Raw genomic sequence first — 18,540 nt, forward strand, 5'->3', positions numbered from 1 at the left:
ACCTGGATGTAGGAATAGAGAGCTAACTGATCAAGTTTGCAGATGACACAAAGCTAGGGAGGGTTGCCAAAACTTTGGAGAGATCTTGATAAATTGGAAAACTGGCCTATAGACAACAAAATGAAATTCAGCAAAGACAAATGTAAGCTGCTACACTTAGGGAAGAAAAATCAAATGCACAAATACAGAATGGGAGAGAACTGGCTTGGCAGCAGCACTGCTGAGAAGGATCTGGGAGTTGTGGTAGATCACAACCTCAATATGAGTCAGCAATGCAATGCTGTTGCAAAAAACGTAAATGCAATTTTAGGTTGCATTAAGAGAGGCAGAGCATGCAAGTCATGGGAGGTGATAGTACCACTCTACTCAGCATTGATTTGGACTCAGCTTGAGAACTGTGTCCAATTTTGGTGACCAATGTATAGAAAGAATGTAGAGAAACTGGAAAGGATCCAGAGATGAGTGACACAGATGATCAAAGGGATGGAATGCAAGCCATACGAGCAGGGGCTGAAGGAACTGGATATGTATTGTTTGGAAAGAGAGGAGTAAGGGGGGTATGATGGCAGTCTTCAGATGCTTGAAAGCTCACCACAAAAAAGATGGAGAAAAGTTGTTCACTCTTGCCACAGAGAGCAGGCCAAGAGGCAACGGGTTCAAACTACAGCAGAGCAGGTTTAGATTAAATCTCAGGAAAAATTTCCTCGCTGTCAGAACACTAGGACAATGGAGCAGATGCCTCGGCAGGTTGTGGAAGCTCCTTCACTGGAGGTTTTCAAAAGGAGGCTGGGTAGCATCTGTCTGGGATGGTTTAGAGACACATCCTGCCTCTTGGCAGGGGGTTAGCTTAGATGACTCTTATGGTCCCTTCTTACTCTATGGTTCTAATTTACGTTTCTTTCTCATTTGGGCTGTTCTGATGTTACATGGTCCACTGGCTAAAATACTGGACTGTGATCTATTCCAGCTGTTCTGTTAACTCAGTGTGTGATTTGGGCAAGTCACTTTCCTTCTGTGTGCCTCAGTTTCCCCTTTAGAGGGATAAAACTTACCCACGCTAGTAAAACACATTGAGATTCATAATACTAAGGTCAGAAGGGACCATTATGATCATCTAGTCCGACCTGCTGCACAAGGCAGGCCACAGAATCTCACCCACCCACTCCTGTGAAAAACCTCTCACCTATGTCTGAGCAATTGAAGTCCTCAAATCGTGATTTAAAGGCTTCAAGGAGCAGAGAATTCTCCAGCAAGTGACTCGTGCCCCATGCTACAGAGGAAGGCGAAAAGTCTCCAGGGCCTCTTCCAATCTGCCCTGGAGGAAAATTCCTTCCCGACCCCAAATATGGCGATCAGCTAAACCCTGAGCATATGGGCAAGATTCACCAGCCAGATACCCAGGAAAGAATTTTCTGTAGTAACTCAGATCCCACCCCATCTAACATCCCATCACAGGCTATTGGGCCTATTTACCATGAATATTTAAAGATCAATTAATTACCAAAATCATGTTATCCCATCATACCATCTCCTCCATAAGCTTACTGAGTTTAATCTTAAAGCCATATAGGACTATGGATGATATACACGCTCTGTTGTTACACTCCTCATATCCCCTACCGTCCTTTCCACAGGCAGAAGTTTTGCACTAGGTAAGTGTAGTTCTCATCACCCAGCAAGATCCAGAGCTTGATCCTGCCCCACTGAAGGCAATGGTAATTCAGTGGCAGCAGGATCGGGTACCCATAGTACTTGTCCTGTGCCTCTTAATGTATTGTCTGAATGATTAAAATAACTTGATTCTGCCTGAAGAAGACTCTGTGTAAGCTCGAAAGCTTGTCTTTCTCCCCAACAGAAGTTGGTCCAGTAAAAGATATCACCTCCCCCACCTTGTATCTCCATTCTACCAGGCAGAGAACCCTCCTCAGAGACAGCCAATCCATCCTATTTTTCTCCATTGTAAAAACAAATGCTCTTTTATTCACTCTCCTATAACTGAAAACCAGACAAAGGGATTTTGTTCAAACTTTCCAGAAAAACTAAGCATAGAAAACGGAATCCCATGAGGGGGAGTGCTTCCAAAATTAAAAAATGTGTGAAAACGGGGGTATAGTGGAAACGCATTGCAACTGCAATAACAGTACTTGGGGCAACTACTCTGGCTCTGTGTGTGTGCATGAGAGAGAGAGATCTATAAAGAGGCACGTGCTATATATTTAGAGGGACATTGCCTCGTGGATTTGGGCCCAAGCTATAGGTTTGTACAGATTGACCTAAATTTGCTAGAAATAGTCTCATGAAGTTTTAAAAGTTGCAATAAAGACCATTTTGTGGGGATTCAAACATTCCTCCGCTTTTTCCCCCTCCAAACTAAACATTGCAACAGGGTGTTATTGCATGGGTGCCCACACAAATGAAACTGACTCTTCTTGCTTCCTTGTCCAAGCTGAGTGTAATCAAATGCATTAAGTGAACAGATTCTGCTTTCCTCTTTGGGGCAGGGTCTGTCTGTCCTTGCGATCGGAAAACACCTCAGGTGTTTGGGTGGCACCACAATTTAATAAATAACATGCTCTAGCTCAGGCTTGATGCAGAGATCCTGGAGGGAGGTTTTCTGGCCTGTGTGATGCAGGAGGCCAGACGAGAGGGTCACAGTAGTCCCTACTGGCATTGGAATCTACAGCACAGTACACACAAATACATTAGACTTTGAAAAATTATTTCGGTATTAATAATCTGAGGTTTTGTGGAAAGCATGGATAAGGAAAAATGTATTTGCAAAATGACTTTTGTTGTGGTATGGATAAAAGCCGGCTCCTGGAGATGAAGTGTAACCTGAACCCTGTGTTAGGCACAATTCTTTATGCCTTAAGAGATGTCAGGTTCTCAGCCTTTTGCTCTGATCACCGAGGCAAATCCCAAAGGGGGACATAGCCCCCTTGTGGATTGAACGCTACCTGGCTCCATCTTTAGCTAGGTCTTGAATTTGGTGTGGCTGGATATTCAGTTTAGGTTTATCGCTGGCGATTTCTCTCTCTCCCTCCCCTGCACCCCCCCTCCAAGTTTTTGGCAATCATGTGATCACCAGCTGTGTAATCACATTTCTGGGTGAACACTCTTGGGTTTGCAGTGGGACAAGAAGTTTTGATACAGCAACCTTCCTTCAACCAAGAGGAGTTCCTGCTTGCAGCCCAGCCCTTCCCTCTGCTGTCATTTTAAATGTTCTTCACAGGTAGATTCCAGGGCCATCAGGGATCATTGTTGTCATCTAGCCATGGTGTTCCTAGCCTCTGTTTGCCAGAAGCTGGGAATGGGCGACAGGGGATGGATCACTCGAAGATTCCCTGTTCTGTTCATTCCTTCTGGGGCACTGTAGCGAATTGAAGGCTCACCGGTGCGGCACCTCCTGCTGGTTGTCTCAGGAATTAGCTCTCCAGTGTACAGGAGAGCCTCCTCCTGACCGGTGTCCCTCCCGGACCCTGGTGCCCCTTTACCTCAGGGTTCTGCCCCAGCAGTACCCCCACACTCTAGGTCTCCTCTCCCAGGGGACCCCCCAACCCTCTAAACCCACCTTGCCTCAGTGGCTACTACCAGTCGTCATCTAGCCCCCGCTCACTGGGGCAGACTGCAGTGTAATGGCCACTCATCATTGGCAAGGGGTTAGGATCTGCTGCCTCTGCCTATCGCTGGGCTATACCTCTTCAGCCCTGCTACCTCTTTAGGCCTTAAACAAGGCCTCAGCCTGGGGAGTTGCCAGGCTGGAGCTCCCCAGCTCCTCTTGCCTTTCCCCAGCCCTGCTCTGTGTCAGGTACCCTATTCCCAGGCTGCTAGGTCCTTCTCTCTCCACAGCGAGAGAGAGAGAGATTCTTGCAGCACCTGGCCCCACAGCCCTTTCATCCAGGCCAGCTGGGCCCTGATTGGGCATGCCCCAGCTGTGGCTACTTCCCCAATCAGCCTAGGTTGGCCGCTTTTAATCCCTGTTCCCCCGGAGTGGGGCAGCTGCCCCACTGCAGGCACCTGGCATGGGCCGCTGTCGGAAGACAGGACACTGGGCTAGAGGGACCTTTGGTCTGACCCCGTCTGGCTGCTCTTATGTTCTTATCTGACCTGCTGTACAACATAAGCCGGAGAACTGCCACGCGGTAAGTCCTAGAGTGGATCTGTTAGAAAACTTGACTCCTGGGCACAAGGCCTAGGGTCACCAGATGAGTGGTGAAGGAGGCCTGGCTCTAGCTCCTCTGCAGAGGGGTGAATTTTGCCCAAAGTGAAGATTCTGATGCACGTTCGTTAAAACCAGGGAGACACAGACTCATTATTTTACCAAGCTAACGCATGTTTAGATCCTTTTTGTGGGCAGACGGGGAGCTTGTGAACCTATCCCAGCTCCATTGTACACACCCTTTGCTGAGGCTGTGGTTACAGCATGGAACTTGTGGGATTTGGCACCTTGTGAAAAGGGCAGAGTTACAGGCCCTGACCTGTTGCTTATGCCATCTGCAGCCACTGCTGGAGACTGCATTAGTGATAAGAAAAGGAGGACTTGTGGCACCTTAGAGGCTAACCAATTTATTAGAGCATAAGCTTTCGTGAGCTACAGCTCACTGCATCGGATGCATTCAGTGGAAAATACAGTGAGGAGATTTATATACACACAGAACATGAAAAAATGGGTGTTATCATACACACTGTAAGGAGAGTGATCACTTAAGATGAACTATTGCCAGCAGGCGAGCATCATCAAGGATCTACAACCTATCCTGAAGGATGACCCAACACTCTCACAGATCTTGGGAGACAGGCCAGTCCTTGCCTACAGACAGCCCCCCGACCTGAAGCAAATACTCACCAGCAACCACACACCACACCACAGAACCACTAACCCAGGAACCTATCCTTGCAACAAAGCCCGTTGCCAACTGTGTCCACATCTCTATTCAGGGGACACCATCATAGGGCCTAATAACTTCAGCCACACCATCAGAGGCTCGTTCACCTGCATATCTACCAACGTGATCTGTGCCATCATGTGCCAGCAATGCCCCTCTGCCACGTACATTGGTCAAACTGGACAGTCTCTACGTAAAAGAATAAATGGACACAAATCAGACGTCAAGAATTATAATATTCAAAAACCAATCGGAGAACATGTCAGTCTCTTTGGTCACTCGATTACAAACCTAAAAGTGGCAATTCTTCAACAACAAAACTTCAAAAACAGACTCCAATGAGAGACTGCTGAATTGGAATTAATTTGCAAACTAGGTACAATTAACTTAGGCTTGAATAGAGACTGGGAGTGGATGGGTCATTACACAAAGTAAAACTATTTCATCATGTTTATCCTCCCCACCTCCACCCCCCATGCGCACACACACACTGCTCCTCGGACATTCCTGTTAACTGATAATCAATGGTCCACCTTGATTATCACTACAAAAGGTTTTCTCCCTCCCCATGCCCCCCCCCCGCATTGTCCTGCTGGTAATAGCTCATCTTAAGTGATCACTCTCCTTACAGTGTGTATGATAAACACCCATTGTTTCATGTTCTGTGGGTATAAATCTCCTCACTGTATTTTCCACTGAATGCATCCGATGAAGTGAGCTGTAGCTCACGAAAGCTCATGCTCAGATAAATTGCTTAGTCTCTAAGGTGCCACAAGTCCTCCTGTTCTTTTTGCGAATACAGACTAACGCGGCTGCTGCTCTGAAACCTGCATTAGTGATGTGGCATGTGGAGATGCCACCATCTATTGTCGCGTTCTGTGGTGTGTATGTTAACTCTCTCTGTAACCCTTGGCTTTCACTCTGTCCTATCCCATCAGTCTCCTCTTCCCAAGTTTCCAGCACCACACCGAACCCATCCTTCTCCCTCCATCTTTCTCCAACCTTTTGCAGGCTGCTGAGGAACAAGGCCTCTCTCCCCCACAGGGGTGGGCTGGCTTTCTTCCTTTCTTGGCGGGAGAGGGAAGTTCCAGCAAAAGGCTGGGGCTGACTCCTCCTGCAGCACTTTGATTCAATCCTCTCTCTGCTCTTGAAACACCAATTGCTCCCTGCCCCTGAGGCCTACCTCTGTCGTGGGATCTGGTGGGTAGGGGGCAGAGTCCCCTCCGTATTCCGTGGGGCAGCCGGAGCCATGAGAACACAGCTGCGGGTTGGACAAGAACTCTGTAGTGCTCCCCTGCCTGCTGCTGGAGCTACTAGCTCTTATCGAACGTTCGTCTGAAGAAGTTGTGATGCTTAAAGCGATCTTTCGGTGCTGTTTTATGTTGTCCGAAAAATAACCCATTTTGCTAAATGCCAGTAAAGGGCTTTGTCTAGGCACCTCTACTTATAAAGGGTGAGATTTATTGGCCTCTTTGTCTACAAAGAAAGACCAGGCCTGATGATCAGATTGTACACCCGAGACAAGTGCTTATGTAATCAGCAAACTGTCTTGGTGTGGAAATACGATGGTTTCTGAGATAAACGGCGGAGGGAAAGCTGCGGTGTTGAAGTCTGCCATGTGCACAGCTCTCCTGTCTGCCTCCCCTCTGCTCGCTGCTTTCCCAGGGGAGCAGAGGTGCATGGTAACTGCAGGGCTGCATAGGTAATTGTACATGCACATCTGGGGAGGGGGAAATTAAAATGGACTGGCAATCTGTGGTGCTGATCCAGAGTCAGATGAGCATGCGGGGCAGGGTCTCCATAGACCTTTTCCTGAAAAATCCCCCACCATTGCTAACAAAAGTGGAGCTGGAATAGTGTGAGCCGCACTGGGAGAGGTCAAAAAGCCCCAGTGTAGACAGGGCTTGGTGGTGGCCTTTTCCTTGCCAGCCTTTTCCTTCGCCCACCCCTCCCCAAAGGTGGCTTCACCTCTGAGGTGTGTGAACCTGAGCTGCTTTTAGCCGTGTTGTCGATGAGGAAGAGCCCAGATTGCTCACTTCAAATCCAGCAGAAAGTTATAAAACGTTGCTGATGTGCTGAAAAACTTGAAACTTTCTCAAAGCCAGGGTGGTTGCCTCCGGAGTGGGCCCGAGGCTCACCTCAGCTGCTGGGCCTTTGGGTTGTTTGTCCTTCCAGCGGAGGCCCTGTGTAACACAGCAGCCAACCGTGAAGGTGCAGAGGGAGAATCTTGGTTAAAAGGTGGGGTATTGTAAGGATCAAGTTGGATTCTGCAGCTTGCGCAGCATTCCTGTTGCCTTCTCGCAGACGGCAGTGCCCCCGGAGAAGTCCCCTGTGTATGTAAGTGTGGAATCCATGGACCCTCTGCAGATGACACTTAACTCTGCCCTGCTCTGTGCTCGTACCGCTTCTACGGGAGAGGATAATCCAGTGAGGACCTCTCTCATTCCCTTATACCTCTATGTCAACATCGCTGGGTTTTGTTTCCAGCTCTGACACTGGCTCACTGGGTGGCCTTGGTCAATTAACTGCCTCACTCTGTTCCTCAGTGTGCCTGTCTGTAAAATGGAGATATCTGGCACTCGGATACCACAGTGACGGGGGCTGTATAAAAATCTAGATTGATAGCATGGAGGGTGACGAGGGATCGTTGTCACTCCTCTATAGATCCGTGTTTGTGAAACGCATGCTGGCCCCACTGGAGGAGACCAGTGGTACGTCTAGTCCAGGGTTTTGTCTCTGACGATGGCCAATGCCAGGTGCTTCAGCAGGAGGTGTTACTCCCAGCCTCCCTGCACGCACTCTGCCCTCTGACCGGCTGTTCTGTGGCGCTCAGCTCTTCAGTGTCCGAGGCCTGGTCTACAGTAGAAAATTGGGTTGGGTTAACTCTATGGGTGAAGGTTGTGTGAAATCCATACGCCTGAGCAGCGTTAAGTGACCTAAGTCCCCCTGTAGAATTCTTCCCTCTTCCACTGCCTCTTGGGGAGGTGGGTTACCTGTACTAATGGGAGAATCCCTCCTGTTGGCATAGGTAGTGTCCACACAGAAGTGTTTTGAGGGTGGACAAGCCCTGAGACTACACAAACACTAATGAAGTTATGCTTGTAACGCCCCTGGGTAGGGCAGCATTATTACCCCCCTCTTCCAAATGGAGAACTGAGGTGTGGTGCTGGCAGAGCAGGTCCCTGCTCAGGCCAAGGTCCCCATGTCTCGACTGAATAGATCATAGATTCATAGATTCATAGATATTTAGGTCAGAAGGGACCATTATGATCATCTAGTCTGACCTCCTGCACAACGCAGGCCACAGAATTTCGCCCACCACTCCTACAAAAAAAACCTCACACCTATATCTGTGCTATTGAAGTCCTCAAATTGTAGTTTAAAGACCTCAAGGAGCAGAGAATCCTCCAGCAAGTGACCCGTGCCCCATGCTACAGAGGAAGGCGAAAAACCTCCAGGGCCTCTTCCAATCTGCCCTGGAGGAAAATTCCTTCCCGACCCCAAATATGGCGATCAGCTAAACCCTGAGCATATGGGCAAGATTCATCAGCCAGATACTACAGAAAATTCTTTCCCAGGTAACTTGGATCTTACCCCATCTAAAACCCATCACAGGCCATTGGGCCTATTTACCATGAATATTTAATTACCAAAACCATGTTATCCCATCATACCATCTCCTCCATAAACTTATCGAGTTTAATCTTAAAGCAAGATAGATCTTTTGCCCCCACTACTTCCCTCGGAAGGCTATTCCAAAACTTCACTCCTCTGATGGTTAGAAACCTTCGTCTAATTTCTAATCTAAATTTCCTAGTTGCCAGTTTATATCCATTTGTTCTTGTGTCCACATTGGTACTGAGTTTAAATAATTCCTCTCCCTCTCTGGTATTTATCCCTCTGATATATTTATCGCTGGAATCAGTCTGACTCGCTGGTGGGTTAGTCTTGTGAACACAGGAACTGGAACTATAAGAGTGTGTTTACTGTTTCGACTTCACTGAATGCTTGTGAGTTGCTCTCAAGCATTAATCTCACCTACAGCGTCTACGTCCCATATTGTAAGGTAACATTTGACCATTTGCATCACAAGTCAAGTGTGTAAATCATCAGCCAGGAGAGACATTAACTAGTGGGGAGTGCTGGTCTCTAGCAGACGGTGTTATGTCCTGCTGGGCAAGGAAGGCCCACTGACACCAGATGAACTAGAGTGGAATAGTAAAGAGGACAAAAGACTTTGCTGTTTTCTTTCTCCGCTCCATGGAAATGAGTCTTGTAAGTGAATGCCTCCCAGCGGCTGAGTGTGCAGCTCTGAGCAGAAGGGGGGAAGTAAATACAATCCCCTAACAAGGAGTGACTGGATCTCTGTGCTGCTCGGACTCTGGAGTGCAAGGGTTACTAGGCATAAGCAGAAGTTCCCCAGTGCTTAGCCTGGGTTAGCCCTTAAGAACATATAGAGCTTGCTTATTACAGAAGCATCTATCACCATTTGAAACTTAAGATTGGAACTCATTTTTGTGTATAAGAACATAAGAATGACCAGACTGGGTCAGACCAATGGTCCATCTAGCTCAGTATCCTGTCTTCTGACAGGTTTCAGAGTAGCAGCCGTGTTAGTCTGTATTCGCAAAAAGAAAAGGAGGACTTGTGACACCTTAGAGACTAATCAGTTTGAGCATAAGCTTTCGTGAGCTACAGCTCACTTCGTTGGATGCATTCAGTGGAAAATACAGTGGGGAGATTTATATACATAGAGAACATGAACCAATGAGTGTGACCATACACACTGTAACGAGAGTGATCACTTAAAGTGAGCTATTACCAGCAGGAGAGATGGGGGGGGACGACCTTTTGTAGTGATAATCAAGGTGGGCCATTTCCAGCAGTTGACAAGAACGTCTGAGGAACAGTGGGGGGTGGAGGTGGGGAGGATAAACATGATAAAATAGTTTTAATTTGTGTAATGACCCATCCACTCCCAGTCTCTATTCAAGCCTAAGTTAATTGTATCCAGTTTGCAAATTAAATCCAATTCAGCAGTCTCTCCTTGGAGTCTGTTTTTGAAGTTTTGTTGTTGAAGAATTGCCACTTTTAGGTCTGTAATCGAGTGACCAGAGAGACTGACGTGTTCTCCGATTGGTTTATGAAAGTTATAATTCTTGACATCTGATTTGTGTCCATTTATTCTTTTACGTAGAGACTGTCCAGTTTGACCAATGTACATGGCAGAGGGGCATTGCTGGCACATGATGGCACAGATCACATTGGTAGATGTGCAGGTGAACGAGCCTCTGATAGTGTGGCTGATGTGATTAGGCCCTATAATGGTGTCCCCTGAATAGAGTTGTGGGCTTTGTTGCAAGGATAGGTTCCTGGGTTAGTGGTTCTGTGGTGTGGTATGTGGTTGCTGGTGAGTATTTGCTTCAGGTTGGGGGATTGTCTGTAAGCGAGGACTGGCCTGTCTCCCAAGATCTGTGAAGGACGACCCATCACTCTCAGGATAGGTTGTAGATCCTTGATGATGCGTTAGAGAGGTTTTAGTTGGGGGCTGAAGGTGATGGCTAGTGGCGTTCTGTTATTTTCTTTGTTGGGCCTGTCCTGTAGTAGATGACTTCTGGGTACTCTTCTGGCTCTATCAATCTGTTTCTTCATTTCCGCAGGTGGATATTATAGTTGTAAGAATGCTTGATAGAGCTCTTGTAGGTGTTTGTCTCTGTCTGATGGGTTGAAGCAAATGCGGTTGTATCGTAGAGCTTAGCTGTAGACAATGGATTGTGGACGACCCATCACTCTCACAGATCTTGGGAGACAGGCCAGTCCTCGCTTACAGACAATCCCCCAACCTGAAGCAAATACTCACCAGCAACCACATACCACACCACAGAACCACTAACCCAGGAACCTATCCTTGCAACAAAGCCCACAACTCTATTCAGGGGACACCATTATAGGGCCTAATCACATCAGCCACACTATCAGAGGCTCGTTCACCTGCACATCTACCAATGTGATCTGTGCCATCATGTGCCAGCAATGCCCCTCTGCCATGTACATTGGTCAAACTGGACAGTCTCTACGTAAAAGAATAAATGGACACAAATCAGATGTCAAGAATTATAACTTTCATAAACCAATCGGAGAACACGTCAGTCTCTCTGGTCACTCGATTACAGACCTAAAAGTGGCAATTCTTCAACAACAAAACTTCAAAAACAGACTCCAAGGAGAGACTGCTGAATTGGATTTAATTTGCAAACTGGATACAATTAACTTAGGCTTGAATAGAGACTGGGAGTGGATGGGTCATTACACAAATTAAAACTATTTCATCATGTTTATCCTCCCCACCTCCACCCCCCACTGTTCCTCAGACGTTCTTGTCAACTGCTGGAAATGGCCCACCTTGATTATCACTACAAAAGGTCGTCCCCCCCCATCTCTCCTGCTGGTAATAGCTCACCTTAAGTGATCGCTCTCGTTACAGTGTGTATGGTCACACCCAGTGGTTCATGTTCTCTATGTATATAAATCTCCCCACTGTATTTTCCACTGAATGCATCCAACGAAGTGAGCTGTAGCTCACGAAAGCTTATGCTCAAACTGATTAGTCTCTAAGGTGCCACAAGTCCTCCTTTTCTTTTTGTCTTCTGACCGTGGCCAATGCCAGGTGCTTCAGAAGGAATGAACAGAGCAGGACAATCATCGAGTGATCCATCCCCTGTTGTCCAGTACCAGCTTCTAGCAAACAGAGGCTTGGGACACTCAGAACATGGGGTTACATTCCTGACCATCCTGGCTAATAGTCATTGATGGACCTATCCTCCGTGAACTTACCTAGGGGTTTTTTTTTTTTTTTTTTTAAATCCTGTTATAGTGTTGGCCTTCACAATATCCCCTGGTAAGGAGTTCCACAGGTTGACTGTGCATTGGGTGGAAAAAGTAATTCCTTTTGTTTGTGTTAAACCTGCTGCCTATTAATTTCATTGGGTAACCCCTAGTTCTTGTGTTATGGGAAGGGGTAAATAACAGTTCCTTATTCAACATCGATCATGATTATATAGACCTCAATCATATCCCCTCTTAGTCGTCTCTTTGTTGTATCTATGTTTACCTGCTTTAAGCTTGTAAATAACTCTTATTTCCTTTTCCTATATAATCTTTAGATAGTTTACTATAGGATTGGCTACAAAGCATTGTCTTGGGTGTGAGATTTGAGGGGCAATTGACCTTGGGTAGGTGATGGGTCCTTTGAGACTGGGAGTAACCGGAACGTTGTTGTGATCCTTGGTGTAAGGGCCCATCTGTCAGAAAGGGAGGCTCATGTGAGTGGCGAGACAGGTCAGAGCATCCAAGGGGACTGTCTGTGACTCCATGGTTAGGCTGTTACAGCTCCTGAGGAGTTCACATTTTATAATTGGTTGGTGAAATCTAAATGTAGAGCTCACAGCCAATTTGGGGTTTGTGCCTTGCTCCTTAACTGTCTGCCCTGAGGTCAGTACCCATGCTCTGGAGCCCCTGCATGGAGTGTGACGTGGGGCACAGAGCAGGGAGGTGACTTAATCAGGGTCATACAGTGCATCTGTGCCAGAGCTGGGAACAGAACCTGGCTCCCCTGCATTGCAGCCCAGTGTCTGCAATCTCCTTACTTCCTACAGTGCGCCTAACTGTGCATGGTACAACCTCTTGTTATACCCCACCTTCCTCTCCTTCCTAACAGGGGTATAATCCAGCCATGGCCCCATCCAGCCACAGACATGCCAGGCCTCCCTCCCTCCCTCCCCTGTACCCTTTAATGTGTTCAGCTACAAATAAATGAGATGCCAGTGAGGTCCAGAAAGCTGCAGGAAGCCATTCGCATGGATGCAGGCCGTGTGAGATTTCCGAAAACAGCTCTTCCTCAGCCGATTTCCAGAGCTTCAGCTTGGGCTGCTCACCACAGAGCTGGGGCCAGCACTTCCATTAGAGGGTAGTGGTGAGGGATGAGTTACCCAGCTATGCTGGGTGAGTGGTGAGCGAAACTTCTACTAAGAAAGGGACAAAACAAGACAAGGAGGCAAAATGTGAGTTAAACACCAGGCTAAGGAACAGTGCAGTTAATCTCTTAAATTTATTTTCCTTTAGTGCATGGGAAGTCTGTAGGCAGCAGCTGTTACACAATTAAAATACAGATTAATATAAAACCAGTTTCTGGAATATAACAGTGTCTGTGTTTCTCCACTTCCTTAAAATGCCACCTAATAATGACTTGATAAACTTCAGAAACCCACCTAGAGGAACTCTACATTCTTAAAATGAAAATTTCTTCCCTAAAAGGTATATATTACCATTGTGTGTAAATCGCCACAAGAAAATAATCTTCCCACTTAGAGCCAGCTTATTCAGTGAATCAGGTATTTGGTTTTCATTAAATGTAATTACACTTTAATTGGAGTTTAATTGTGGTTGTGTTTTTTTGTTTTTGTTTTTTTTTTAAGTTTCAGTGCTGTAAGCCAAGCAGCCAAAGAAACAAAGGGGTTTCTTGCATAGGCTAGCTTGCATAGGCTGCCGTCTGCTTAATAAGGCACCAAGGCTCTTGGCTTGTCATAAAGCTTCTGATCTCTGACTGGGCTGAAATCTTCTACAATAGAAGAGTTGCTCCTGGATAGGAGGGAGCCCGTCAAGAATTCTTCCCATCTGCAGCTCGTGACTAGACTGTCATGGCTTTCTGTGAGTCTGGATGTTGCATGTATTAACAAAATCATAGTCTTCAGCCATGTACAGTCTTCACTTTAATTGGGGCTCAGACATGATCAGAAAACTGTGATACTAAATGAAATAACATGGTTTGTATTTGCTTTTCCACAAACCCTGAGCAATGGAGTTATACTGAGGTACGTGGTAGTGTAGACCAAGTCTAAGGGCAAGTCTATGCTACCGTGATACACTGGCATGGCCACACCACTATAGCGTGGCTGGTGAAGACGTGCTGTGCCGACAGGAGAGCGTTCTCGTCGGCATAATGACACCACCTCAGTGAGAGGCAGAAGCTGTGTCCGCCGACATAGTGCGGAGTGGACGCCACTTGAAGTTGCTGTAACTTACATTGCTGAGAGGTGGGTGGCTTTTTCACACCCCTGAGCGACGTAACTTACCTCGCCTTAAGCGGTAGTGTAGACCAGCCCTAAGTGCCCCAAACTATACTGGGCATTTTGCAGACACACACACCAAGACTTGACCCTGGAGACACTCATGCATGTGCTGAACTTTAAATATGCAAGTAATCCAATGGAAGTCAGTGAAACAACTGAGGTGCTTAAATGTTTGCAGGATTGGGCCCAGAGTCAGTCCCTACCCCAAAGTTTTTACTGAAAAACAAAATGTAGTCGTATTTTAAAATGAAATGGATTTTCTTCAGATTTAATTAAAACTTTTAAAAATATTTATGTATTTTACTGCCTCTGGCTTAAAATGTAAAAACAGGGAGTTTTACACTAATGTAAAGCATGGATACACGTTTCTCCAATCACCATGAAGGACAAACTAACACCCTGCATACCTCATTTTATGAGGCAGGTTTATTTTATGTATCGATTCCTAGGCATTTCTGTTGTGTCATCACTCCAGAATGGGAATGCTGGGAGACAGCTTGTGTGTGTGGTAGAATCTGGCCGTGTAACTTAGGGCAGCAGCAGAACTGACATGGAAAAGATCAGCATATTGAAATGGGGAGCATTTAGGTATTTCATTATAGCACTGACCGCAGGGTTAGAAAAAATTCTATATTGTTCCCCTAAGCAAATCTGTATGACTTCGGGTTCCAGTATTTCATAGCTTATGTGTAAGAGCTCTCACCTTAGCGGTTTCTGGAATTGTGCTGTGTTCTTGCTTGCTGGCGGGGCCGTTCCCAGGGCTGCTGTACTGCAGTTGACAGGACTTGGTATTGCCCAGATTGCTCACGAGAGCACGTTACGGTTTCAGAAAGGCGGGCAGGAGAGGAGACCGAATTATCGATGTAATGCTCCTCTGACTCTTGTTTTCTCTTCCTCTTTTGTTTCAGCTGACTGGAATTATTCAAGGCATGGTGGATGGGCAGCCAAGTCTCCAGCAAGTGCTTGAGGTAAGCAGGATAACCTTTAGTTCCTGAACTTTGACCTCTGCTCCCCCTTCTTCACCCCCTCCCGGGTTATTTGACTATGATTACGGCTTCATTAGAATCACATTTGCTGTCACGTCGGTGACATGCTGTTGAGAGTATTGAACCATTGATCTGTCATTCCCAGCTGTTCATGTCAAGGGTACTGACAAGATGTCCAAGCTCCTGCCCGCAGACAGGAGAGGAGGTGATTCGTACTTGAGCCAAGACATTGCTTTAGTGCATTGCATGGGCGCTGTTCCCCCCTCCCCCCAACCATTAAATTAATGCTTCCACCTATTTAAATGCTCAATAATACACAAAGTATAGGCCTCTAAAACCTAATCTGTGGAATGTGCAAATGCAGATAAAGTCCTAATAATGCCATCTGCTTAATGTTGAATTCCTGCAGCATTTAGGATTAATTAGCTTGAAAGTATTTTGCCATCAATAGCTTTTGTTGTTAGTCAAATACTGAGGGAAACCTCCTCCAGGAGAGCCCACTCTGGCTGCCGGTCACAGTTCAATGCATTGTCTCTGTCAGGATTTGCACTGCCGTATGGCCTAATTGTTCCTAATCAGAATGATTGCAACAATTGCTTATGTAAGGAAATCAAATTAAAGGCTTTAACACCCTCTGTGGAGACGGCTGGCTCATGTCAGGGATTTTAGAAAGGTTACAAGTGCTATTTCTCGCTCCTGGGGCCCTCTGGTGCTGACACAGCTGGGGAGGCAACACTGCAGCCCCAGGGACTCGAAGTGGTGGGTGGGGAAGAAGAGCATCTAGAGCTTCGCACTGAGGAACGATCCTGCTGCTGCTGAGGGAGCTGCTTTGACCAGTCTTGAAAGGAGCCTCGTGTTCCATCCCCAGTGTTAGTGAAATAGGGTCTTGGGGAATTCTGTGCTTGGCCAGCACCTGCCATCCAAACCGAATCCCTAAACACAGTCTGGAGAGAAGTCATAAGGCCTGCGTGGAGCCAATCAGGTTTCCCAGGCCAAGCCAGGCAGAGCTCATGGAGGGGGAAAAAAATGAGGATTTGCGGGATGTGTCGAGGGAGTCCTACCACTCTATCTGGAACATGGTGGGGCCCCAAGTACCAAAAGTAAGCGGGAAGGATAAACCCTTTGAATAAAATCAAGTTAGAAGCTCGCCTCACCAGACCTGCGGCAACCCAGCTGAGGATATGCTAGTCACCTCGCAGTCCTGAATGTCTGGTTGTCTCCCACTCCACCATACAGTCTGGCCCCAGCACCAGACGCAGTCTCAGCACTTTTCCTGTGGGTGGAAGTGTGGGGAACTCTCCATTCAATGTAGATGCAGTGATGTGTAAAATCACAAAGCTCACTGCATATTCCGTATTGCTCCCAACTGCCATGTGATCCTACTTTAATTGATCGCTTTGGTGCCAAAAACTTCTCTTTAATTAGAGTATTGAGGTTAAGTAAATTTGGTCGTGTGGCTGTCTCTTGGTCAGTTGGATTGTTTGGCCATTGCTGAGTGTATAAATGGGTAAGTTCACGCAAACATCCCCATATGGAATAGACTTATTCTAAGAAAACCAGTGGAGTTCCTTAGAAATTACTTGTACAACCTGCAAAATTTCATAGAGAATGAAAACTTTTCTATAGGTTTTATAGGCATCCTATAGAATTCTGTAGCAGGATTCTAATTCTCTATTAAATCCTATGGGATGTTTAAAAAAAAGACACACAACCCCATAGAGAGAACCCACAGAAAAGATATTTTCTATTGCATTCTGTAAGATGTTTCCATAACTGTTTGGTCTGCCTAATCTGTAGGTTCTGTCTGCTGGTCAAGCCCTGTCTCACATCCAGGCCTGAGCTCGCTGGGCCAGGGATGGTCTCCTTTGTTCTTTGTCTGTACGGTTCCCAGCGCAGTGGGGCCTTGACAGTGTTTGGGGCTCTTAGGCTTATCTGCAAAGCAAATAATAAATCTGCCTATTTCTAGATTAAAATGGGATTATGCTTTGGCTTCTCTGGGGGTTGTTGGTTTAGGCAGCCTGGCTGCTGCTCCCTGTATTTCAAGTGTGGGTGAATAAGGCAGTTGTCTGCTGCTGTAGGTGGCCACGTTCCTTCCCCTCTTCTCCTCTGGCCGTGGAGAAAGCGGCTCCGAACGGTGAGCTGTCAGGTCGTAGCAGTCATGCTGCAGAGCAGCCTGCGTTGCCGTTGCTGCCCTGTACGTGACTAGAATCTCTTCACGTGCCCAAGCCGCGTGGCCGCCTCGAGGGGGAGCCTTCTGTTTCAGGAGCTGCGCGCGTCATGGGCAGGGAGCGGAGATGCACTTCGCCCATTGAAACGATACTGAGAATATTGGCTGCAAGAGTGCGTAATGCTGACTTGTGCAGTGCCTGCCACCTGGAGATCTCAAAGCACTTCACGAACACAGAATTAATTCCAGCTGGAACAGTAGAACTAGAAGAAGGAAGGAAAAGGTGTCCAACTCTTCAAAACCAGGGTGTGCGTGTGTATTGAGTTTGTAATGGTGGCATGCATGCCTGTGCACCCATAAGCGTCCATCTTATGTGTCATATTCATTGCGACCCAGGTGATGTGCTGTAGGTGAAAAATCCCATCCCGGGATGGTTGTCCCTCGGAAATGAGGGTGAGTTGAATGAGAATCTCTCATTCGTATCTGTTTTGTGGCTTATTTTCCTTCAGTTCGCAGTCTGTGGGGGCTCCTCCATGATCTCTGGGTTAATTTCGAGCTTCTTTAAAAAATCGGCAGAACTTCAAGAAATAAGGGCATGGCTCTCTATTGGAGGAAACTTTGAAATATAATAGGGCTGTCAAGCGATTAAAAAAATTAATCACGATTAATTGCACTGTTAATAATAAATACCATTTATTTAAATATTTTTGGATGTTTTTTACATTTTCAAATATATTGATTTCAATTACAACACAGAATACAAAGTGTACAGTAGGAGTTTATATTTATTTTTATTACAAATACTTGCACTGTTAAAAAACAAAAGAAACTGTATTTTTCAATTCCCCTATTGCAAGTACTGTAGTGCAATCTCTTTATCGTGAAAGTTGAATTTACAAATGTAGAATTATGTAGAAATACCCTGCATTCAAAAATAAAACAATGTAAAACTTTAGAGTCTACAAGTTCACTCAGTCCTACTTCTTGTTCAGCCAATCGCTGAGACAGACAAGTTTGTTTACGTTTGCAGGAGATAATGCTGCCCGCTTCTCATTTACAATGTCACCTGAAAGTGAGAACAGGCGTTCTCATGGCACTGTTGCAGCCGGCGTCACAAGATATTTGTGCCAGATGCGCTGAAGATTCATGTGTCCCTTCATGCTTCAGCCACCATTCCGGAGGACATGTGTCCATGCTGACAACAGGTTCTGCTCGATAATGATCCAAAGCAATGTGGACTGACGTATGGTCGTTTTCATCATCTGAGTTAGATGCCATCAGTAGAAAGTTGATCTTTTTGTGGTGGTGGTTCAGGTCCTATAGATTCCATGGCAGAGTGTTGCTCTTTTAAGTCTTCTGAAAGTACGCTCCAC

The 18,540-nt window shown here is 46.3% G+C and overlaps 1 protein-coding gene across 3 annotated transcripts in view; it reads left to right on the top strand.

Moving 5' to 3' along the window:
- Nucleotides 1-18,540, top strand: part of ERI3 (ERI1 exoribonuclease family member 3) — a 238,142-nt gene that overhangs the window by 41,067 nt on the left and 178,535 nt on the right. For all 3 annotated transcript variants that reach the window (XM_077824965.1, XM_077824966.1, XM_077824964.1), the window contains exon 4: nucleotides 14,923-14,982. In XM_077824965.1, the coding sequence (XP_077681091.1) occupies nucleotides 14,923-14,982 (60 nt within the window). The remainder of the gene's footprint in view (nucleotides 1-14,922; nucleotides 14,983-18,540) is intronic.

Source organism: Eretmochelys imbricata, chromosome 8 (assembly GCF_965152235.1).
Source record: "Eretmochelys imbricata isolate rEreImb1 chromosome 8, rEreImb1.hap1, whole genome shotgun sequence".
Lineage (NCBI taxonomy): Eukaryota > Metazoa > Chordata > Testudines > Cheloniidae > Eretmochelys > Eretmochelys imbricata.